This window comes from Camelus ferus, chromosome X (assembly GCF_009834535.1).
Source record: "Camelus ferus isolate YT-003-E chromosome X, BCGSAC_Cfer_1.0, whole genome shotgun sequence".
Lineage (NCBI taxonomy): Eukaryota > Metazoa > Chordata > Mammalia > Artiodactyla > Camelidae > Camelus > Camelus ferus.
Genome location: NC_045732.1, coordinates 46,622,437 through 46,646,185, shown reverse-complemented (window position 1 = coordinate 46,646,185; position 23,749 = coordinate 46,622,437). Strand labels below are relative to the sequence as shown.

Here is a 23,749-nt window from a genome sequence, read left to right as displayed (position 1 = left end):
AGCAGTGGCTGCGAGGTGTTTTTGTTTTTTTTTTTTTTTAGTAATTATTCATTAAGCCATACATTTGTTTTAGGTGCTTTTCTGTATCTGGGTTTTATTTTACAATGAAAAATTAAAGAGAAAGAGGGAGACTTAAGAGACATAATATCCAAATATAATCAGTGGACCTTGTTCAGATCCTGATTCACATTAATCAACTAGAAAGAGACATTTGAATATGGACTGCTTATTAGATATTATTAAAGAAATATTACATTTGTTCAGGGTGATAATGGCATTGTTATTATGGAAGAAAATGGCCATCTTTTGTAGATGCATAGTGAAGTATTTAGAGGTGAAATGACATGATGTCTTAGAATTCCTTTAAAATACTCCAAGGGAAAAAAAAAAAAAGAGTGTGAGACAGATGAAACAAGTATGGCAAAATGTTAATAGTTGTTGAAGATGAACATAAAGCATGAACACAAAGATGAGCATTTCTTAGCAGGGAGGGTAGAGCTCAATGGTAAAGCGCGTGCTTAGCATGTACAAGGTCCTGGGTTTAATCCCCAGTACCTCCATTAACTAATCAATAAATCAAATTACTCCCCCAAAGTAAAAAAACAAAAATAAACAATAAAATAAAATAAATGAACATTTCTTGCATTCTCTATTTGTGTGTGTGTAGAAATTTTTATAACAGAAAATTTTAAAAGGGGGACAGCCTCAAACCAGGCTGCTTCAGGGCACCAGTCAGTCTCAACAGAGACCTGATCCCAGGTGCTCTTCACCCCACAAACCCACAGAGCTCCCTTTCCACCAGGCATCTCCCTGAGCTCACAAACCCTGTAGTCTCAGGGTGGCCTGTGATGTGAGGGGCGTTTCCCTTCTCTGAACCTCTGGGTTACTAGGCCTAGATGGCAGCCCTTCTCACCTTTCTCCAACCTGATGTCCTAATAATCCCAGGAAAGAGAGTCAAAGGGTAAATGGGCAGCACCCAGGGCTCAGACCTGGTGGGGCAGTCCTTAGCACTCCAGAGACTGCCCCATTCAGTGGGTGGTAGGTGTGGGGCAGGACAAGGAAGGGTAGAGGCAGGTGAACATCCTCATAACCATACACATTCACTCTCAAGTGAGCTTCCAAAGGCTGGTGGCACCTTTGGTTGGAACACTGTGTTGGGACTTTCGCCTCCTTCAGGCTCTTGGGCATCATGCTTTCTTTCAAGCAGCCTAATCACTTCCAGAGTCTGATGGTTCTGCAATGGCCCTTGAGCTACCTTATCCTATGTGAGTACCGATAAGTGTGTGGCAAGAAGCCAGAGGCAGAAGCCAGGGCTAGATCTGGGGTGATTTTTCTGCTCATGGGAGGTCTTATCTCTGGCCTTTGATCATCTAAGATCTCAGGTGGCACTACAGAGTAAAGCCAAGGAGTCTCCAGTTCCATGAGCTCCCTGGAGAAGGAAGAGACCGAGCCGCAGGGGACAGTGAGGATGGGGCGGGGAGGGGATGAGGGGAGGTGGAACAGGGTCATCATGGAAATGAGTGGATCTAGCTAATTTCAGCCACTTCCTAACTCTCATTCTCTGGAGAGGAGAAATGAGGCCCACGGAAACAGGCGCGATATTTCCATAATCATAAGGAAGTGTGGGGAGTGGGACAGAGGAAGCATTAGCATTCCAGACTTAGAGAAGTACAGCCTGTGTTTGAACCATAGGGTTCCCCCATTCCATAGGGAGGGGGTAGTAGCAGCATAGGGTGGGGGAAACTGAAATAACAGAAGGAGTGGAGAAGGGGCAAGAGGACAAGAATGGGAAACAGTAGAAGGATGCAGATGCTGTATGCCTGGGGTATGGGGAGATATGGATAGTGTATGGGCAAGGGAGAATGAGCTAGTGGTTAACAAGGGTTCAGGGAAGGTGACTAGGGAGGGAGACAGGAGACAAGGGAAAGCTGGTGAAGCAGTGGGGATAAAGCTGGTGGCACGCAGGGAGCAGGAGTACAGGGGTGGCGAGCAGGCAAGGAGGCAGGTGGACAGGGGTGACAGGTAAGCAGAGAAATAGGGCTGGTATGTACCATGGATGATACAGGGAAAGTCTGAAGGATAAGTGGACCTGGATGATGGATGGGCAGGAGCTGGATTGTGCAGAAGGCCAGGACCAGAGGCTTAGAGAGTTTGGAGGGCTCTTAATGGGGCTGGACATGGTCAAGTTCTCCTGGTAGCACAAATTCAGTCTTACCTGCTCCCCCATCAGTTTGGATCTTCCCGCCATTGTCCATTTACCTGCTGTTTACATCCTGGTGGCCACTATCAGCTCTTTACTTTGCCTGGTTTTTCCTGGACTGGAAGACCCCAGAGCAAGGTAAGACTCATGGACCCTAGAAAGAACAGAACCTTAGAATGTTCCATCTTAACCTGTAACCGGAGAGTCTCACTTACCATGCCACTCCTCTCATCCAAGTTCTTAGACCCACAGGAGCTGGGTCTGTCCTGGGGTCTCTGGCTTTTCCACCTCTCTAGCAGAGCTGTGGTCCTTCCATGCTGCTAGGGAAGCCCTGGGTGAGCAGGAGGGGTGGGCTTGGCACACACAAACACCATCCCCTATTGGTATCTTTATCTCAGGTGGCAGGCGATCAGCCTGGGTAAGGAACTGGTGTGCCTGGACCCACATAAGGGACTATTTCCCCATTTCGGTAAGTGTCCCTTTCTCAGCATCCCTCACAGTTTCCAAAATACTAGCAATTGTACCAAATGACTAGGGTCATCCATCAGGAAAATGAGCATCCCAGAGACATCTCAGAGCAGGTTAGACAGACTTCAGCCAACGTTGCTACTGGGCACTCGCTACACTGCCAGGATACTTTGGATGCCCTTGGCATGACCCACTAGATGACGCAGGCAGAAAGGCAAATACAGATCAGTTTAACAAACATTGATTGAAAGGCTACTCCGCAGGAGGAGGATATAGCTCAGTGGCAGAGTGTGTGTTTACCATGCATGAGTTCTGGGTTCAATCCCCAGTAACGCCATTGAAAATAAGTAAGTATACTTAATTACCTCCCATCCTCCCCCAAAAAAAGAAAGGCTACTCCATTATGCATGTTTGGGGTACAGAGAAGTGAGTAGTATGCAATCATCTGCCATTAAAAAGCTCACATCCAAAATAAACAGTAGGTTTCTCCTGTATAGCACATGGAACTATATTCAATATCTTGTAATAACCTATAATGAAAAAGAATCTGAAAAAGTATATATATATAATATATATATATATTATATATATGTATAGCTGAATCGCTTTGCTGTATACCTGAAACTAACACATTACAAATCAAATATACTTCAATACAATAATTAATTAATTTTTTAAAAATGCTCACATCCAACAAGGAAGACAAGGTACACAAGGAGTTCAGATGATGGGCTAAGGAAAGGCTTCACAGACATGGTGATAGCTAAGCAGGGTTTTCAAGGTTCAATAAAAGTTACTTAGTCTCAGAGGAGGGTATAGCTCAGTGGTAGAGTGCATGCTACCATGCATGAGGTCCTGGGTTCAACACCCAGTACCTCCATTAAAAAAAAAGCAACTTACTTATACTGGCACTGTAAGGGATTTGAGGGGAGAAAATACCAGGAGGAGGTTCTAGAAATGTACTGCTATGCTGATCCTCTGAGTATTCTTTGGAATAGGCAGCAAACACTGTCCTGATTTTTGCCAACCTCTTTCATGTAACAGCACTCCCAGAAAACGATCCCATGCCTACGGGGCACTGGCATACATGGCTGAGACTGCTTGCAGCCACAGGCAGGAGGTCCTGCAGTTCTAGCTTCCCCAGATCCTACCTGGTCTCCCAGGGGCAGAGGAGTCTGCCATCTTGTCCCCCTGAAAGCCACTCCTGGCACCTCTGTTGAAAAGCTCTGCTTTGGAGAGTGCCCTGAACTCTGAAGTGTCTTTGCCCTTGCTTTCTTGTGTGATCTCACGTCATGACCTCTGGCATTTCTCTCCATGGCTGCAGATCCTGAAGACTAAAGACCTGTCACCTGAACACAACTACCTCATGGGGGTTCACCCCCATGGCATCTTGACGTTTGGCGGTGTCTGCAACTTCTGCACTGAGGCCACAGGCTTCTCGAAGATCTTCCCAGGCATCACTCCCTATCTGGCCACGCTGTCCTGGTTCTTCAAGGTCCCCTTTCTTAGGGACTACCTCATGGCCAAAGGTGCCTCTGACCATATTTACTAGAGCTTCTGGCCAATCTCTCTGCTTGGAGCTGCACATTTTAAAGCCCCATCCCCTCCTTCTGAGTCCCCTCTCCCCTCCCCACCCCCAACATCATAGCATAGTAGTTAAAAGCATATGTTCCAGAGCTAAACTGCCTTGGTTTGAAAACTGGTTCTGCCACTTACTGTGTGGTCTTGGGCAAGCTACTGAACCTATAGAGTCTCAGTTTCCTCATCTGTAAAGTAGCACTGATGGTAACAGTCTAACCTCAGATGTGATGTGATGACTAAATGAGATAATACAAGTAAAAACATCCAAGATAGTGTCTGCCAAAGAGTATGTGCTCCAGTGCTGTGGCTATTCACAGCAACAGAGGAGAAGTAAAGAGGAGAATTACAGTTGGGATGCAGAAAGTCCTTCTGGTTATTCCACTGAAAACCCTCCTACTATAGTTTCCACCCAGTGCCTTCTGCAAAGTGGAGATATGGCCTCAAATTGAAACGTGTTGTGTTTGACGGCCACAGCCATCTCTTCTCCACACCTTTGGTCCCATTCATTGATTCTCCTCCTGGGACCCATGGGAACAGAGGGCACACACACACAAGCCAGTGAGTAGAGCGGAGGGTGTTCCCTCTCTGCCATTTCCCTCTCTCCTGATCATGTCGCTCCTCTCTCTGTTCCTTGGCTCTCCCCAGGTCTGTGCTCTGTGAGTCGGTCAGCCATCGACTACCTGCTAAGCCACGGCACCGGCAACCTCGTGGGCATTGTAGTGGGAGGGGTGGGAGAGGCCCTGCAGAGCATGCCCAACACTACCACCCTCATCCTTCGTAAGCACAAGGGCTTTGTGCGCACAGCTCTCCAGCACGGGTATGTGTCCCTCCAGCACGGGTAGGTGTCCCTCCTTGGGCAGGAGTAGGTGTCCTTCTCTGAGCAGCACAACCTGGTAGGTGATGCCAAGATGAATCAGACATGAGTCTTACCCCAGTGGAACTTCTTAGTGAGTAGAAGAGATGGCCATAGAATTTCAAAACGAGTTAGGTCATCCACTCCTTCTGAGCTAGAGGAAACCAAAACCAGAGACCCAGACTGATTATCAGGGGGGCTTGGCTAGGGCTTCCCTAGTACCTGGATGACACCCACATCATCTCTAGCAATATTGATATTGACATCTGTTTGTTAACGGTAAGTGCAAGAGGCAGTACAGTATGGTGAGTATGCGTGTAGGGTCTGGAATTAGGGGCCTCATTTAAAATCCTGACTCCACGATTTACTGTGCACTCTGAAACAGGTTACTTAATCACTCTGAGCCTTGGTGTTTTCATCTTCATAATGTGACTACTAATAACTGTACCTATTTCACAGGATTATGGTGGGGTTTCAGGGAGTTCTTCTACATAAAACACCCACCATGTGGCTGGCACACAATAAGAGATAGATAAACATTAGCCACTCTGACTGAGGCATAAAGAGCAAGAGTCCAAGGCTGGAGCTGAGGGTGGGCATCAAATCAGCAGGCCAGTTCACTGGACACAGGACAACTGTCCCATAGCAGACTCACAGAAGAGGAGAAGTACTTCTTCTAAGGGCCTTGCCTGAGTGGTCTGGTCACCAGTTTGGAGCATAATGTAGGAGAGAGAGCTCTGAGCTGGGAGGAAAGTGTCCTGGGTTCTAGTCCAGGTCCTGCCACTCACTGACTGCCTGAGTGACCTTCCATCCCTCCTGACCCCGGGCTTCTGAATATATAAGAAAAAGAAAATAACCCCTCAGGGTGTTCTCCACTGTCTCCACCGTGAAGAAGCAGTAAGGTCACATATGTCAGAGTGCCGAGACTACGAGTAATAACTCAGAAAGATTTGTGTAAGAGACAGTGTTCTCTTTCCTCTTCTCTCCCAGGAAGGCTTAAGGAGCCTGCTTCTCTACCTAGGGCTGGATTTCCAGGTCAGGATGGATTTCCATGGTCTATGAGAGGGAAACAACTTTTCTCTGCTCTAATCTCAAGACCCTCAGACAGAATACGTTACACACAGTCCTTGTGGGTGAGGGGCATACCTTGAACACATCTGTGCAAATCACCATAATTTTCTCTGTGCTTCCTACTAGTAGAAACAGAATCAGATATTCCCCTTCATGACACCTCCTGGAAGCTTTTTGTCTAGTTGATGGGTCTCTGTGGATCTCTACCCCTATATCTTGCCCCTAGGATCTGTGATCCTAGCCCAGGGATAGTATTCTCACTGGCCTTGAAAATGTCAGGACAAGAGACACTAAATACAAGAGTTGTGTTCAGTGCAAGAAGAAACACTTTACACCACAGGGATTTTATAAGAGATGGGAAGCTGGCCAGGAACAAATGTTCTTTCTTGGGGGGGGGGTGTTCTCCACCCTAGCCTGTGTGTGAGAAATAAATCAGGGTTTTCCTCCAGGGCTCATCTGGTCCCCACCTTCACTTTTGGAGAAACTGAGGTGTATGATCAGGTGTTGTACCACAAGGACAGCTGTATGTACAAGTTTCAGAGACACTTTCGCCAGATCTTTGGTTTCTATTTTTGTGTCTTCTATGGACGAGGTTTCCGCCAAGGCTCCACTGGGCTCCTGCCATACTCGCTGCCTATCGTCACTGTGGGTGAGTGCTGCTCTCAGCCCCAAGGCTACCTCAGCTCTTTCTCAACCTCAACCTCTGGCCTCCCCAGCCCGCCCCCACCGAAGAAGAGGGCAGCCAAAGGGGAGAAGCTGGGAATCATCTTGGGATGTGACAGGACACTGCCCAGGGAAGGAGAAGGAGGTTAAAGAAAGAGAAGATTCTGACACTTGCCCCTTCTTTCTTCCCATCTCTCTTGGCAGTTGGGGAGCCCCTGCCTCTGCCCAAAATTGAAAAACCAAGCCAGGAGGTGGTGGACAAATATCATGCACTCTATATGGATGCCCTGCACAAACTGTTTGATCAGCACAAGACCCAGTACGGCTGCTCAGAGACCCAAAAGCTGCTTTTCCTGTGACAGGAGGAGCTGCATGCTCAGGAATGCATGCCTTGGAGAGGAGACTCAATCACTGCTAACCAAAAGGGGAGAAATGGAGAGGCGGGAGGGCTAAATGAGGAAAGGAAGGGCACGAGGAATTCCATCCTTGCCACAGAGCCCTTGAAGTCACTGCCCCTGAGGAGCTTCACTCAGTCATTCCTCAGGCCCCACCCCCTACTGGATTTCCTCTCAGAGCCCAAACCACCAGGGCCTGAAGGACTCAGATGATGGTCAGGCATCCTGAGTAGCCACCACTCAGGTTGTTGTTGTTGTTGTTTTTGTATTAAGGCATTTTTTTCCCAGGCCCCACCCCATTCATGCATTTTTAAACTAAGACGTATTTGCATACCATAAATTTAACCCATTTAAATTCAGTAGTATTTAGTATATTCAGAGTTGTGCAACTACTACCACTATCTCATTTTAGAACATTTTTCAGCACCTCAAAAAAGAAATCCAATACACATTAGCAGTCACTCCACATTCTCCCATCCTCAGCTCTTGGCAACCACTAATCTATTTTCTATCTCTATGGATTTGCAATTCTGGATATTTTATATAAATGGAATCGTAGAATATGTGGTCTTTGTTACTGGCTTCTTTCTCTTAGCATAATGATTTCAAGGTTCATCTATGTTGTAGCATCTATCAGTACTTTATTCTTGTTATGACTGAATAAATATTTCATTGTATGCATATATCCCATTTTTCAATCCATTCACTAGTTAATGGATTTGGGGGTTTTCTGCTATTACGAATTAACATTTATATACAAGTTTTTGTGTGGTAATCTGCTGTCTTCAAATAGAAAGGCTTTCCTCATGTCCACACCACTAAGCTAACAAGTACAACTTTCAGACAGATCAAAGGCATTTTACTCAGGATTCCAAACTTATCTGACAAAGGAACCCTTGTTTAAATAACACCTATTACCATCTCATGAAACATTGGAAGTTCCTCTAAATATAGTCCTAGAAATGCTGGTCTACAGGGTAAAGTTTGTACTCCTTAGCATGGCAGAGAAGGCTGCTGGCATTATAGGGAAGGTAGCTGATTTGATTTTGGAGTCCATCAGATTAAGAAAAGCCTTGGGAAGAGTCATACAGGTTCACTGGATGAGTCAAAACCTCATAGGAGGTGATCAGAAGGCAACTGAATAAAAGGAGAATTGGATTTGAATTGCTCCCACCTGTTTTGGTTGTCCAGGAAGAGGAAAGGAGAGCAGATTTCTTCCAGAAGAGTCTCAAGGGCACACATGGGAAGGAAGTTTACCTGGAAGAGTACAACAGATGGATTGCAGTTTAAGCCTTTGCTTTCTTATTGGCACTAGCTACACGTTCCTTCTGAAAAATTCACTCCCCTCATATCTTTTCTTACCACTCTCACCTTCTACCCAACAACAAAATCTCTTGCTCTCTTCCTCCTCCTCCTTCTGAATATTTTGGAGATACTCATACTCTAAGCTGTTGCTCCACACTCTGGATGTCACAGTAACTTTGTATGTGATGATCATCAAGGGAACTGATCAGCAGGACTTAATCATGGAACATGAGGGCAGGAAGGAGCATTTCTAAAGAGTGGCCAGGATGGTGACCCTAGCTGGCCAAATGGCCAGGGATCTGTCTGAGGTAACTGTGGAGGCAGAAAGGGAGCACAGTACTCAAGTGATATCCAGATGGCTCCCCGACAGAGGAAGAACTATACTTGGTCATACTTTTTTGGACCCAGGCTGTCTATCTGTTGGAGTTCAACACCTTTCCATACACATAATAGTTGATTGATCCATCACGAAGGCCAATAAATATCCTTCACACTCTGGCCTCTATTAATTTCCAAGCATTCCCTATCATGGCCTAAAGTAGCACACTGGACTACTTCATGGTTTCTGAACATTTTCACATTTCTTTGTCTTGGCACATGTTCTCTCTACATGGTACAGTCAATTCTTCCTTGAAGTCTACATCAAATATCACCTTCTCAGTGAAGCCTTCACCAGGCAGAATTAATAACCCCGCCTTCCATTCTTCCATAGCCTTTTGTTGGTTCTACTATGGTATTTAACTATTATATTACAGCATAATTATTTGCTTCCAGGCAAGTCTTTCCTACTAATTTGAGAGCTTCTTGAGAATAGAAACTATGTCTGGCATGTGATAACCACCTAATATATATTTCCAGGAAGGAAAGAAGGGGTTTCATAGGAGATTTCACAGAAGAAAGGCACTAAAAAGATAGATAAAGTAGGGGCAAATGGGTCAAAAGTATTCTGTACAATGGAAGTCTAATAAGCTAAATAAGCTAGTATAAAAGTACACTTTTAAAAAGTGAAAAAAAGAAGTTTGAGGAAAAAAGAAACATACAGTAGAACTTTGAAATTTACAGATTTAATGTAGCTTCAACAATCTGCAAGTAAGCTGCACTACACTGAAGCACCGTAAGCACAGGGGCTATGAGTGAGCAGCTCATCTCTGTATCCCCACCCCTTAGCCCAGTGCCTCCACCACTGTGGGCACTTAAAGAAATAACTGTTTTGGAGGGAGAGTATAACTCAGTGGTAGAGTGCATTCTTAGCATGCACGAGGTCCTGGGTTCAATCCCCAGTACCTCCATTAAAAATAAATAAATAAAACCTAATCCCCCATCCTCACAAAAAAACAAAACAAAACAAACAAAAAAGAAATCATTGTTGGATGAATGAATCCAGAAAGTTCATGACATGTGAGCAATCTCTAATCCTGCTGAAACAAGCGACTTAGCTAGTGAATGAACTCAACTGTATCAAAATGTAAACAGGGTTTTGTCACTTTCAACTCATGGTTCACCCCATTAAAGGTGTGAAGGAGAAACTTGACATTTTCGGTTACCACTTTTCAGTTATAACTGCACTTACGGATAAAAATCATACGGTCTTAGGATGCATGTCTGGGGATGTATTCCTCACACATCAGGGGTCTGCTGTATAATATAATTAAAGACTTCAATACTCTGTTATCAGAATATAACAAATCAAGGAAACAAAAAATTGATTTTCAAAAAAGTATGGAGCTGAACAATACAATAAATTAATAAATACTAGGCTGTTGAATGATAAGAACTTACTGACTAAAACAAGGAATTACATGAGAATCATTCATAACTTATTCATGGATTTGAATTCAAAAATGTTCTGTACACCAAAAAATGACACAACATTGTAAACTGACAATACTTCAATAAAAAAAATCAATTTATTTAAAATAAAAGAGAAAACAAAAACAATTCACCCATTTCTCCCATCTACCCCCCACCTCTGGCAACCACCAATCTATTCTCTGTATCTATGAGCTTGGGTGTATGTATGTATTTAAGTATTTATAGATTCCACATATAAGAGAGATCATATGGTATTTGCCTTTCTCTTATTTCACTTAGCATAATGCCCTCAAGGTCTATCCATGTTGTTACAAGTGGCAAGATTTCACTCTTTTTATGGCTGAGTAACATTCCATTTTGTGTGTGTGCGTGTGCGTGTGCACGCGTGTGTCTCATAATTTCTTTATCCATTCAGCCATTGATGGACACCTAGGTTGTTTCCATATCTTATATGGAAATAATGCTGTAATGAACATGGGGGTGGCATATATCTTTTCAAGTTTGTGTTTTTGTTTTCTTCAGATAAATATCTAGAAGTGGAATTGCTGGATAATATGTAGTTACATTTTAATTATTTGAGAAACTTCCATACTTCTTTCCATAGTGGCTGCACCGATTTTCATTCCTACCAAAAGCGCATGAGAGTTCCATTTTCTCCACATCCTCGCTAACACTTACTATTTCTAGTCCTTTTGATAACACACATTCTAAGAGGTGTGAAGTGGTATCTCACTGTGGTTTTGATTTGCATTTCCAATTATTAATGATGTAGAGCATGTTTTCATGTATTTGTTGGCCACTTGGATGTCTTCTTGGGGAAGATATCTATTCAGATCTTCTCCCCATTTTTTAATCAGATTGTTTGGGGTTTTATTTTCCTGCCATGAAGTTGTCTGAGTTCTTTATATATTTTAGATATTAGCCCCTTATCAGGTATATGACTTGCAAGTATTTTCTCCCATTCAGTAGGCTGCCTTTTCATTTTGTTGGTGGTTTCCTTTGTTATGCAGAAGCTTTTTAGTTTGATGTAGTCCCACAAGTTTATTTTTCCTTTTGTTGTTTGTTCTTAATGCCAAATTCAAAAAATAATCCCCAAGACCTGTATCAAGGAGCTTACAACCTATATCTTCTGTGAGTTTCATAGTTTCAGGTTTTACATTCAAGTATTTAACCCATTTTGTGTTAATTTTTGTGTATGGTGTAAGACAGTGGTCCAGTTTCATTCTTTCGCATGTGCCTGTCCAGTTATCCCAATACTATTTATTGAAAAGGCTCTCCTTTTTCCACTGTATATTCTTGGCTCCTATGCCATAAATTAATTAACCGAATATGTATGGGTTTATTTCTGGGCTCTCAATTCTGTTCCACTGATCTGTTTTTATGCTAATACCATACTGTTTTAATTCCTATAGCTTTGCAATAGAGTTTGAAATCAAACTGAGTGGGATTCTAGAAGGGTTACTGTATTTCTAACAAAGAAAAACAGTTTAGTTTACCAGATCCTTTGGGCTTTTGACTTATGTTCTTACCCCTTTCTTCCTACATAGAACATGGTCAAGGTACTTGGAAGTTGAGCCACCATTTTACAACCATAAAGATGAGAAGCACACACTAAAAAGATGGTGAAATAGAAAGCTGTACTGATTATCTTGAGCAGCCACACCCACCCTTGGACTGCCTACCTCAGAATTTTTTAGTTAAAAACAAAATACCTATTTTATGGAGTCATCAACAATAAGGTTTCTGTTACATGCAATCAAATGCAGTCCTAACTGATACACTCTATTTCAAAAGGGAAAGGTTTGCAGGAAAAATATTTTACTTTTTATTAGCAGGAGAAAAAGTCTTCTGATTTGAAAAGCAATGGGATTTCCTGCAAAAAGAGAAGTACTTTTCTTTTTTGGGTCTGTATCTGCCCATGGTGGAAGACAGGAAATCTAGGGGAGAAGGAGACATAAGCTAACTCCTATCCTCTGACCAAGTGGGATCAAGATATTAGAGTTCCCTTACTAGAGCAGTGTCTCCTAAAATGTGTCTTGGCATGGTAGGTTCTGAACCTCAGGAAAAAAATAAAGAAGGAAAAGTTTCCTTGGTCAATAAGTTTGGCAGATACTGCATATAGAAACCCTTCTTCTTAGAAACCCACAGTGAGCAATATGATGTTAAAGGCTCTGAATAAATCCTGTAGTAGAGAAGGCTGCTTAACACTGTTTAACCCAGTTCCTTAAAAACATGTAACACCTCTTACTATACTGGAACATGTGCCTTGGGAAACTCCATTAAAGAAATGAATAAAGACAAAAACTTGAAGAATCAAACTAGCTTAAATCCTCAAAGAACCAGTGCAATGGCTACTCTCTGGAAAGGAATCCAGCAAGACTCAGAATGGGTAAGAAGAAATGTTTAATTCACATTGGAGGTAAAGGGCTATTTGTGTAGTAAAGGGAATGAGGCTTACAATGAGCAATAAGTTAAATGTCAGTGAGAAGTACACAAATTGAGTAGGTACCAGCAGCACAACGTCACCTAAGAGGTCATTAGTTGATATTTATCTTAAGTTTTCCAAGAACATCCAGTTTCTCCTTCCCAGCAGTAGATCCAAGGGCCTCACACTGTGATACAAATTTACAGTAATAACTGGCCAGCCTCAAGAAGGACTTCATCTTCTTCTTTATCTTGGAGAGTTCCCATGTTTTAATAATTTACACTTTGATGCTTAATATCACTAATTATCAGGGAAATGCAAATCAAAACTACAGTGAAGTATCACCTCACAGCAGTCAGAACGGCCATCATTCAAAAGTCTGTAAATGATAAATGCTGGAGGGGGTATGGAGAAAAGGCAACCCTCCTACACAGTTGGTTGGGAATGTAGTTTGGTGCGGCCACTATGGAAAACAGTATGGAGATTCCTCAAAAAACTAAAAATAGACTTACCATATGATCCAGCAATCCCACTCCTGGGTATATATCCAGAGGTAACTCTAATTCAAAAAGATACATGCACCCCAATGTTCACAGCAGCACTATTTACAATAGCCAAGACATGGAAACAATCTAAATGTCCATCAACAGATGACTAGATAAAGAATTTGTGGTATAGTTATTCAACGGAATACTACTCAGCCATAAAAAAGGATAAAATAATGCCATTTGCAGCAACATGGATGGACTGGAGATTGTTATTCTAAGTGAAGTAAGCCAGAAAGAGAAAGAAAAATACCATATGATATCACTTATATGTGGAATCTAAAAAAAAAAGACAAACTTATTTTATAAAACAGAAACAGATTCACAGACATAAAAAACAAACTTACGGTTACTGGCAGGGAAGAGGGTGGGAAGGGATAAATTGGTAGTTCAAGATTTGCAGATACTAACTATTATATGTAAAATAGATAAATCACAAGTTTCTTCTGTATAGCACAGGGAACTATATTCAATATCTTACAGTAACCCATAATGAAAAAGAATATGAAAACGAATATATGTATGTATATGTATGACTAAAACATTATGATGTACACCAGAAATTGACACATTGTGACTGACTATACTTCAATAAAAAAAAAGAGGAAAAAGAAAAGGAAAAAGAAATACAGATGTATCACCATCTTCTCTCCACATCCAGGTTACCCCTTCAGATGGGCCAAGCAGTGAGTAGCCAGTGTAGTGGGAAGTGAGATATGTTGGACAGGACTTACTTCCTTCAAAATATCTTTCCAATACCCTCCCTACTTCCATCGCTCCTAAAGTGTCCCTAGATCTTTTTGCTCCTTGGGGCTCCTGTGGCTTCTTAACACGGAAATATACCCAGGAGAAAAAACATTCAACTGAATTACTGACATGCAATCATTCAACAAATATTTATTAAGCACCACTTATTGAGTAAATAGAATGATATACAAACAATCATTTATATTTGCTTAGCTCTCTAGATTTGCAGAGTCTTACCACAATCTGGAGTACTGAGATTATGATCTTCATTTTACAGATAATGAAATTGTGGCTCAGAGTCTGAGTGACTCACTCAAGTGACACAGTGACACACCTGAGCCTCACTTTGACAACCAGGGCTCGAACTTGGTTCTTCTGATTTTCAGTTTTATGCTCTTTCCTTTCTATCACAGTAACTCAAAGGGTTTACAGGTAGGAACTCAAAACAAACACACATAAAGAGGTAAACAATTTAAGATAATAGTATAAGTGATATCAAAAGACAAAAAAGTGTCAAATAACTGATATAGACAATAACTACTCTAGGAGTGACCAGGGAGGTCACTGTAGGTAAGAGTCAGCAGAGAAGGCCTCAAAGAGGAAGTGGGACTTAAGTGTGTGGGAAAGGAAGAATAAAGGCAGAGAGACGAGAAAGCACAAGTCTTATTTGGAAAAATAACGAAGAGATTAAATTAGCTGGAAAAGAGAGATCTGTATTGGGGAGAAATGGAAAATAAGACTGAAAAGCCATCTTTGAATTTCTGACAAAAGGATTTCAACTTGTCTTGTGGATAATGTGAAACCATGAAAGTTTTGAGTGAGACAGAGAATGTGAAAGCAGTCTGGGGGCCAATTAATCTGGCAGTATGCACCCTATATATCGTGTGAGGAAAGACTGGGGTAAGGAAGACCAGTTAGGAGGCAGTGACGGTTTGTCAAGGAGGATAGGGTAACAAAAGCCAGTAGTAGAATGACAGCCCTGGGACCATAAAGGAAGGCAAACTGTAATTGACATGATGAAGTAAGAAATGTCAGAATCTCATGAAATAGGGAGGAAGAAGAGTCAAAGTTGCCTAAGTGTTTTCGAGCCTAGGTCATGTGACTTGAGGAAAGAAGATGCCATAAACACAAATGAGCAAGATGAGTAGGGAAACTGGGCCAGGGAGTTTAGATTTTGACCTCCTGGGCTGAAGGTAACAATGGAAGATCCCCATGAAACTGTCCAGTGGACAACTGAAGACATAGAGGTGGAGCTTGGGAGAAAGGGCAGGCCCAGAACTGTGTTGGCATGGTGTCATGGAAGGAGCTCTGGAAGTCAGGGCACCTAGGGCCTAGACTCTGCTCTGCCCCTAACTTACTAAGTCATGGGCAGGTCATCTCTCTGCGCCTGTTTCCTCCTTTGTAAAGTGAGGCAGTCCCCAGGCCCTAGAAGATTTCTGAGGTACTCTCAAGGACTATGAGTCAGCTGAATTGTATTCACATGCATAAATGTTCTCTCCAAGAGAAAATTAAGTGTCAGATGGGGGGAGGGGACAAATGCTATGACTTTGACAGATCTTGGAACTCTGTTCACTTAGGGAGTAAAAGAGAAAGAGAAGCCAGCAAAGAGAGATAAGAGTAGGGGGGGAGTGGGTATAACTCAGTGGTAGAGCCCGTGCTTAGCATGCACAAGGTCCTGGGTTCAGTGCCTAGTACCTCCATTTCAAAAAATTAATTAAATAAATAAATGTAATTACCTCCCCCCCAAAAAAAACTTCCAAAAAAAAAAAGAATTTTAAGGTTCAATTTTAAAAATAAAAAGAATTAAAAGAAAGAGATAAGAGTAGGAAGAGAGAAATTTTAAAACAAGGGGCTAAAATAAGGAACTAAAATTCAAAATATTACAATAATGGAAGAGGTCCTTATATCAAATAAAACAAAAGGTTAACCTGTGTGTTAAATAAAGAATACATTCAGATAGATAAGAATACCACTAAGATACTAATTGGAGATGGATAAAAACAGACAGTTCACCCAAAAGAAAATGTAAATAGTGAACATATGGGAAAGTATTCAATCCCATGAGTAATCAAAGAAAGGAAATTAATAAGTTAATGTTTAAGCCACCCCAAAAAAGTTCTTATAAAGTCCAATGCTAGAGATGGAAGGGAACTGGAACACTCACATGTCATTGTGGTATCAAAAATGTGTGCAGTCCTTTGGGAAATCAAGCTCTACAGAAACACTCATACTCTTTGATCTGGTAACCCCACCCCTGGGAACTTGTCCTAGGAAGCGAATTACAAAAAAAGAAAAAAAGCTATATGCATGAAAATATTAAAAGCACAGAAAACCTAGGAGTTGTTTAAATGTCCAATAATGGGAATAGTAAAATAAAATATAATCTACTGATGGATGTAATTTTATGCAGCCACTGAAATGATAAATATGAAAGACTGTAACACAAGGAGAGCATTTATAATACAAAGTTTTTTAAAAGAAGAATTTAAAATATATGTACACTATGATTGCACTTATGTAAATATATATATATGTATATGTATTATACGAACTGGAAAATCATGGAAAAAGGAAAAATAGAAACAACTGTCTGGGTTGGGAAGTATAGGTAAATATTTTCGTCCAAATTTTTCTTTAATGTTGTCATAATGGAATTTTTTAATTGTACTTTTATAAAAAGTTTGATGAGGGATAGGTAATTAAGTTTATTTATTTATTTTTAGAAGAGGTACTGGAGATTGAAACCAGGACTTCATGCATGCTGAGCATGTGCTCTACCACTGGAGCTGTACCCTCTCCCAATTTTGGGGGGGTGGGTAATTAGGTTTATTTATTTTTAGAGGTGCTGGGGATTGAACCCAGGACCTTGTGCATGCTAGGCATGTGCTTTACCACATGAGCTATCCCCTCCTCCCAAAAGTTTTAAAGAAGATATGCAGTAGGGTCAAGTGAAGCAGAGAAGTCAAAGAGGATGAGGGCAAAGAAAAGGTCTGGTTTATGAGGTAATGTGTGTTCTAGATACAGAAAAGTGTAGGAAGGAAACCAGATTCAGAGAGTTAAGGGGTGACCTTGTGGTAAGGAAATGGGATTCCTGGTAATCCTACTAGAAATTTGACAGTGAAATGAATAAGATAGAGTAGCACCCAGAAGAGCTAGCAGGGTCAAGGTATCCGTGGTAATGCTTTATTTTTGTTAGGTGGGGTTTTGTTTTGTTTTGTTTTGTTTTTGTTTTTGTTTTTTAAGATGGGATGAAATCAGTTACAAGAGAGACTGAAAATGATGAAGAGGGATAAGCAAATGAACAGGAAAGAAGACCACCTCTTATTCTGGGGACTGCAGGGAAGAAAGGTAGAAAGACATAAAAGTTGCTTATGGTGAATGAAACAGAGGGAAGTTGAGGTATTAGATTTTCTCAGTTTTTCAGGAGGCAAGGTAACTCTTAAGAGGTCCTAAGGTAGGATGGAGTTGGGACCTTGAGAAGGTAAAAAAGACAGAAAACAATTGCTCTGGAATGTTCACTAGGAACTTGGCAAGCTAAGAGGAATGAGGGCTTAGATGAAGTTCCAAGACATCAAATTTCAGTGGGTCAAGCCAGCCTTGTCCTCTGTCTTCATCTACAATCCCCTCTAGTCCTAGGAGAGAGAACACTGGCCCAAAGTGAAAGTCAAGGTGTTTAAACTTAGACGGTAAGGGAACACAGTCCAAAAGTAGCAGACCACAAAGTCTAGGCAGTTAATCTCAATTTAGCCTAGGGGAGTGGACTGGAGAAATGGACGAGGCCAGGTCAACTGTGTGATGAAGAGAGCAGCTTTATTGGGTGGGGTTGCTGAGTAGGACAAGTGATAGGCAGGGAGGCCGTGGTGGCAGGGAGGCTGTGGTCACAGGAATAAAAGGGAGGTGAGGAACAGGGTACATAACCATCGAGGCAGTGGCCATGAGACTGGGAAACTAGTAAGAAGAAGGCCAATTCATTTACTCCTAGCGGAAGGGGCCTGGATATTAGAGAGGAAGAGGGAGCACTTAAAAGAATGCAAAAGGGGACTCGGGGCATTGAGGTCATTGTTTTTTCTGTAGACTAGTCCTAAACTTACTCTCTAGAGAGACCTCTTAGAATTCAATAGACAAGAAAGGGATCAGAGATAGGGTGGGGCGAAAAAAAAAAAAAAGGAAGTCTGGGGATTCAGGAGACCAATGGGCTGGAAGGCGATTTTAGCGGGGGTGCCAGGAAGTGTAAGCCTACTCTTCTCACGAATGCTTGCCCCAAAACTCTTACTTCCCAAGGCTCAGGGGTTAGCTCCCCAAGTTCCACACCCCACCCCTACTCCAGGAAGCCCGTAAACACTAAGATGGTGCTGGAGGGGAGTGACTGGGTGGGAAGCTGAAGGAAGCTGGCCCAGTCTCAGTGCCCAGCCCTGGCCTCGAAGCCCTAAAGCCTGATCGGAAAGAGCTGGTGACACAACTGATTATTTATCTAGGGCAGGAGCTAGAAAAAGCTGAGAGACCAGTGAAGAGCCAGCTCTGGGCCTTGGTCCCTGTCACCACCCCAATCTCTGCACGAACCGGCTCTACTACTTGGTGATGGAACTCATGGCCATTGACTAGAGAGCTCCTCCCTCTTGTTCTGAGCCGTCAACACTTTCTTTCATTAAGTACGGGAGAACTGTCAAATATGTTCTCAGCAAACATCATACAGGAGGGCCAGTCCCATTCCCATTCCAAAGGCCATTATCTGCTTGGGTCCTGCCCCCTCAGCCTCCTCAAGGTTGCCACCCCATGGGAAGACTCAGGGCTCCCTCTCTACCTCGTGGCTACACACATCAGTTCAACATGGCCATGCCTCCAGCTGCACGTGGGGACCCTGGCACACAGGCTCTCTGGGAGCTTGTTCAGCCCCTTGGCAGGCAAGACCATCCTGTCTTCCAGGGGAAACTAGGAAGTGAGTGTGGGTGCTACACATGTCACAGCCCAGGCATCTGTGATATGCTGGTGCCCCCACTTCCTGATTCTGGCTCTCACCGTCAGATAAGTCAGGCCAATCCTGAGATGATCCCAGCTTCTCCACCCCTCCAGTTGCATGCTCTGGTCTGGCCAAAAGAACACATGCTATACAAGGATATAGGGGGAAAGGGCACGAGACGGAGGACTGGGGAACACTTCTGGCAGTCTGGTAGGACCACTGGCCCCAGCAAGGGGACAGAAACAAAGAAGAAGCAGAGGAAAAAGAGTGGCTGCTGCTACCTTTGGCTAAATAGGAGAGGGCAACTGAAGGGTTTGGGAAAGATGGGGTCTCCCATGATTTCTCTGGCTCCCCCTAAACCTCAGGGTGAGGGCCTTTTTCCAGAGCCTGGACGAAAAGAGGAAGCAACCAGATCAAGTGTCACTGTTACGTTCCCTCTCCTCTGCCCTGAACGCGCCCCCTTCCTCTCGCTTCCCAGCTTCCAGTGTCACAGTCTCTCTACCTGAGGAGTACGGCAGCCACTGTCCTGGGAGGAGGCTGTCCACCTGCAGCTGCTGTCCTCAGGCAGGGACACGAGTGCCAGGGAGGAAGCAGCCGTGGGGGGCTGGGGCCCGCCGCTCCTACAGAGTTGCCGGAGCTGATGTCGATACTTGTCCCCAGTGAGCAAATAGAGCACAGGATCCAGGCAGCTGTTGGCACTGGCCAGGGGCCGAGTCACTTTGTAGACCACGTTGACAATGTTCAGCACCCGGCAGTCAGCTTCTAACAGCCTTGCCAAGTAATAAATGGTGCGGGTGATGTGGAAGGGTATGAAGCAGACGGCAAAGACAGTCAGCACCACAGCAATGGTGCGCAGAGAACGCAGGCGAGACGGCGACTGGGCAGCCCCGGGCAAGGGCCGATACAGGCGCCGGGCCGTGAGCCCATAGCAGACCAGAGTGACCAGGCAGGGCACACCAAAGAGCAGCCCCATGATGGCCGAACTGAAGTGCACATAGTGGTCAAACTCCTCAGGCCGAGTGGTGTCGTGGCACAAGACGGTGTCCCCCCTGGGGCTGGTTGTGACAAAGAACAGGTTGGGCATGAGGCAGCCGGCTACGACCAACCAAACTACCAGGCACAGAAGGCTGGCAAGGTGCGGGCAGCCCCAGCGGAGAACCCGCAGTGGGTGACAGATGCCCAGGTAGCGGTAGACGCTGATGCAGGTGAGGAAAAGGATGCTGCAGTAGAGGTTCCAATAGAAGAGAAAGCGGATGAACTTGCAAAGCCCCGTGCCAAAGGGCCAGTGGTTGCGGGCTGCGTAATAGTAGATGAGGGTGGGCAGCGACAGGACATACAGAGTGTCTGACAAGGCTAAGTGGAACATGTAGGTGGCCATCGCATCCCAGGGTCGGAGGCGAAAGAGGAAGAGCCAGATGGTTGGGGCATTGAGGCCTAGCCCCAGCGCGAAGACAACTGCATAGCTCACGGGCAGCAGGATGAACTTGAACTCCTCATTAAACCAGCAGTCCAGCTCTACCTCACCATCCTCAGGATCTGGGTAGGGGCCTAGGGTTGTGAGCAGTGAGAACTCTGTACTGGTCATGGTCCCCCTAGAAGTGGAAAGGGCAGAAGTGAGGGTGGCTGGATTTCCCCAGCCCTTTAGCTCTGACCTGGGGTAAAAAAGCAGAGAACAGGGAAGGTGATGCTTGAAGCCCAAGGGGGAGTCGAGAGGCTGCATGTGAGTGCAGCCTAGGCCAGCCTGACCCCGCCAGAGCTCCCTCTGTCAGTCCCTGGGGATAGGGGGCAGCAGGCAGTGCCGGGGCTCAGGAGGGCAGTCAGTGGGTTTAGGTTGTTCTCCTTCTGCAGCTGACTCTGTCCTTCACAGCTTGGCTGAAGGGGGTAGAGCCCTACTGGGACTGTGTAGGAAGATGCCCAGACCCAAAATGGCTGCTAGCACTGCAACAGTTGCATCCCTGTGAAGAGGGTATCTCTCCACACCCTGTGAAGAGGGTATCTCTCCACACAGTGACTTTTCTCCCCTGGTCCCTGTCTCTCTGTACCACAGTGATCTCTGACGCCTTCCCCCAGCCTGGGCCAGCCCAGGAACCCCATCCCCACCCTCACCCAAGAAACTTGGCACATCTCCTACCTGGTCACCTTGAAGCTGAGCCCAGCTGACTCTGTCACCCTTCCCCTTGGCAGCCAGAGGGCATATCCAAGGGGGCGGGGTTGGGGGTAGGGCCTGTACCTTCTCCCATCCTGGGAGATTGTCAGAGTTAGAAAGGCCCAGCGAGATTATCTAGTCCAGCCCACTCACTGCACAGATTGGGAAGCTGGGGCCCGGTAAGATTACTATTTAACAGCTTCTAAATGACAGTAAGAGAGAGTACACAAGGAAATGTCCAAGTTGACAGATGAAGAGCCAAGCCACCGGAGATAACTAAAACTCCAGGAAGATCACAGAAACCCCTGTGAGCAGAAACATGGGAAATGAATGTTAACATGGGCAAGTGTAAGACAGCACATTGAAAGATTTTAGCAACTCTATTGATATAAATCTTAACTCCATGTGCAGACAATTATAAGAAATGTATATATAGCACATACTTCGTGCAACGCACTGTTCTAAATGCTTTTTTTCTTATTAATGACCCCACAGGCTCTCTAGGAAGTAGGTACCATTATTGTTCCTACTGCTGATCAGAAAAACTGAGGCACAGAGAGTTTAAGTATTTTGCTAATTAGTGGTAAACTCAAGATATGAACCCAGGCAGACCTGCCTTTGAACCAGGCTCTCCCATCCATGGACTTAACTGCTATGTTTAGTGGCCTCACAAAGCCACTGGCCATAATCCAGGAAAGGATAAGCAAATATTTTCCAAGAGCCTACTAGCCGCTTGGTCCAGTTCTAGGCACTAGTAGTTCACAAACAGTAAACAAAATAGACAAAAACTCCCACTCTAATGGAGCTTACAGACTAGTGGGAGGGAAAAAGATCATGAAATTAACAAGTAAAATACATAGATTGTGATCATTGTTATGGAGAAAAATAAAGGAGGGAAAGAGAATACAGCAGGTTTCTGTTTTAAATTAATAGGGTAACTTCTGAATAAAGACCAGATGGTTGTGAGGAAGAGGAAACAGAGATGAGGCCAGAGAATTTGGCACAAACCAGATCATGAAGATCTTTGGAAGCCATTGTGAGGACTCCTTGGCTTTTATTTTCAGTGACTGGGAAACAATTGAGGGTTTAGAAGAGACAAGTGTCAGGATCTGATTTACATTTTAGAAGGATCACTGGCTAGTTCTATTTTGAGAATAGACTGCAGGGCTGGGGACACAGGAGGAAGACCAGATCAGAGGCTATGGCCAACAGAGATGCTGGTAGCTCGGACCAGGGTGGTGGAGGTGGTGAGAAATAGCAGATTCTGGCTAGATTTTGAAAGTAGAGACAACAATATTTACCGATACGGGATGTAAAAGAGAGGAGTCAAGAATGACTCTAAGATTTCTGGTTGAACAACTGGATATATGAAGTTACTGTTGACAAAGACAGGGAAGGCTGTGAGAGGAGCAGGTCTGAGGAAAGATCAGGAGTTCGTTTTTCCACCTGTTAATTTCAAGATGCCTGTTACATATGTAAGAGGAGGTGGCGAGGAGGCAGTTCACTCCTCCCCAAAGATGATGGCCAACCTGCTTCCCTTACAGACTCCATCCCTTCCTACACACAACCCATCTCTCTCTATCACTCCAGGAGACCCTGGTCTGAATACAGCAGAGAAAGTACAGACACCAAGCCTAGATGACTGAGAGCCAAGTGCTAGGGAATGCCAAGCTGGCAGGAGCTCTGGGCCTGAGTCTCCTGGGGTTAACTAAGGCTCTGCGATTAATGGAAGTCTTAGGCACAGGAAGGAAGCTCTGGGACTGGAGGACTCTGACGATGAGGTGGGAGGTGCTCTCAGGGAGGGGGAGCAGGCGGGAACAGCATCCACTCTGAAGAGAGCTGGGAGGCAATGGGGACTCTGAATCTGATCTTCAGGTCCTGAGAATGTTGCCCAGCAGGATACTGGGAGTGAGAAGAGGAGGCAGGCTCACAGGGGAGGCTCCAGAACCTAGATCTTCTGGAAGGCCCAGAAACCTAGATTGGGGAACCCTGGAGATCCTTGCCCTGTGGTGGGGAGTAAGTGGGGGTAGATAAAAGGTAGGCGTGGAAGAAGCAGTCATAGCCTGAGTCCTGGACAGCTGATCACTGTGATATTGCACAAAAGGCCCAGGTGTTTGGAGCCAGACAGACTTGAATTCAAATCCTTGTTCTTTCACGTATTCATTGTGTAAATCCTGGACGCCTCTTTGTAACTGAGTTTCCTCATTAGTGACATGGGGTTAGTAATACCAACCTTGAATCTAAAAAAAATTATACAAATAATCTTATTTACAAAACAGAAGGAGACTCACAGACAGAAAACAAACTTATGGTTACCAAAGGGGAAAGGGTAGGGGGAAGGATAAATTAGGAGTTTGAGATTAGCAGATACAAACTACTATATATAAAATAGATAAAACATTATAAATCAACTATACTTCAATAGAAAATTTTTAAAAATTAAAGAAAATAGATATACAACAAGGTCCTATTGTATAGCACAGGGAACTATATTCAATATCTTGTAATAACCTATAATGAAAAACAATATATATTTATAACTGAATCACTATGCTGTACACCAGAAACTAACACAACATTG

The 23,749-nt window shown here is 44.0% G+C and overlaps 2 protein-coding genes across 13 annotated transcripts in view; one reads left to right on the top strand and one right to left on the bottom strand.

Moving 5' to 3' along the window:
• The window catches only part of P2RY4 (pyrimidinergic receptor P2Y4), a 152,954-nt gene that overhangs the window by 109,195 nt on the left and 20,010 nt on the right, over positions 1 to 23,749 (bottom strand). For 11 of the 12 annotated variants that reach the window (XM_032475015.1, XM_032475014.1, XM_032475016.1 and 8 more), the window contains exons 4-5: positions 19,525 to 20,614; positions 8,406 to 8,488 (exon numbers count right to left, since the gene is read on the bottom strand). In XM_032475015.1, the coding sequence (XP_032330906.1) occupies positions 8,406 to 8,488; positions 19,525 to 20,607 (1,166 nt within the window). In that variant the 5' untranslated portion in view covers positions 20,608 to 20,614. Of the gene's footprint in view, positions 1 to 8,405; positions 8,489 to 16,885; positions 20,615 to 23,749 lie in introns of those variants that run through there. The other variant, XM_032475025.1, reaches the window with a different exon arrangement.
• On the top strand, positions 504 to 7,719 carry AWAT1 (acyl-CoA wax alcohol acyltransferase 1). The gene is made up of 7 exons (XM_006193903.3): positions 504 to 1,265; positions 2,231 to 2,338; positions 2,599 to 2,669; positions 3,993 to 4,197; positions 4,895 to 5,066; positions 6,623 to 6,822; positions 7,041 to 7,719. Exons 1-7 carry the CDS (start codon positions 1,190 to 1,192, stop codon positions 7,193 to 7,195), a joined length of 987 nt encoding a protein of 328 aa, XP_006193965.1. The 5' UTR covers positions 504 to 1,189; the 3' UTR covers positions 7,196 to 7,719.

Bases quoted from the DNA above. Each gene is read 5' to 3' on its own strand.
- AWAT1 (XM_006193903.3), top strand. From the start codon at position 1,190: ATGCTTTCTTTCAAGCAGCCTAATCACTTCCAGAGTCTGATGGTTCTG. The intron at 2,670-3,992 runs GTAAGTGTCCCT...CCATGGCTGCAG, and splicing joins GGGACTATTTCCCCATTTCG to ATCCTGAAGACTAAAGACCT. The intron at 4,198-4,894 runs GTGCCTCTGACC...GGCTCTCCCCAG, and splicing joins GGACTACCTCATGGCCAAAG to GTCTGTGCTCTGTGAGTCGG.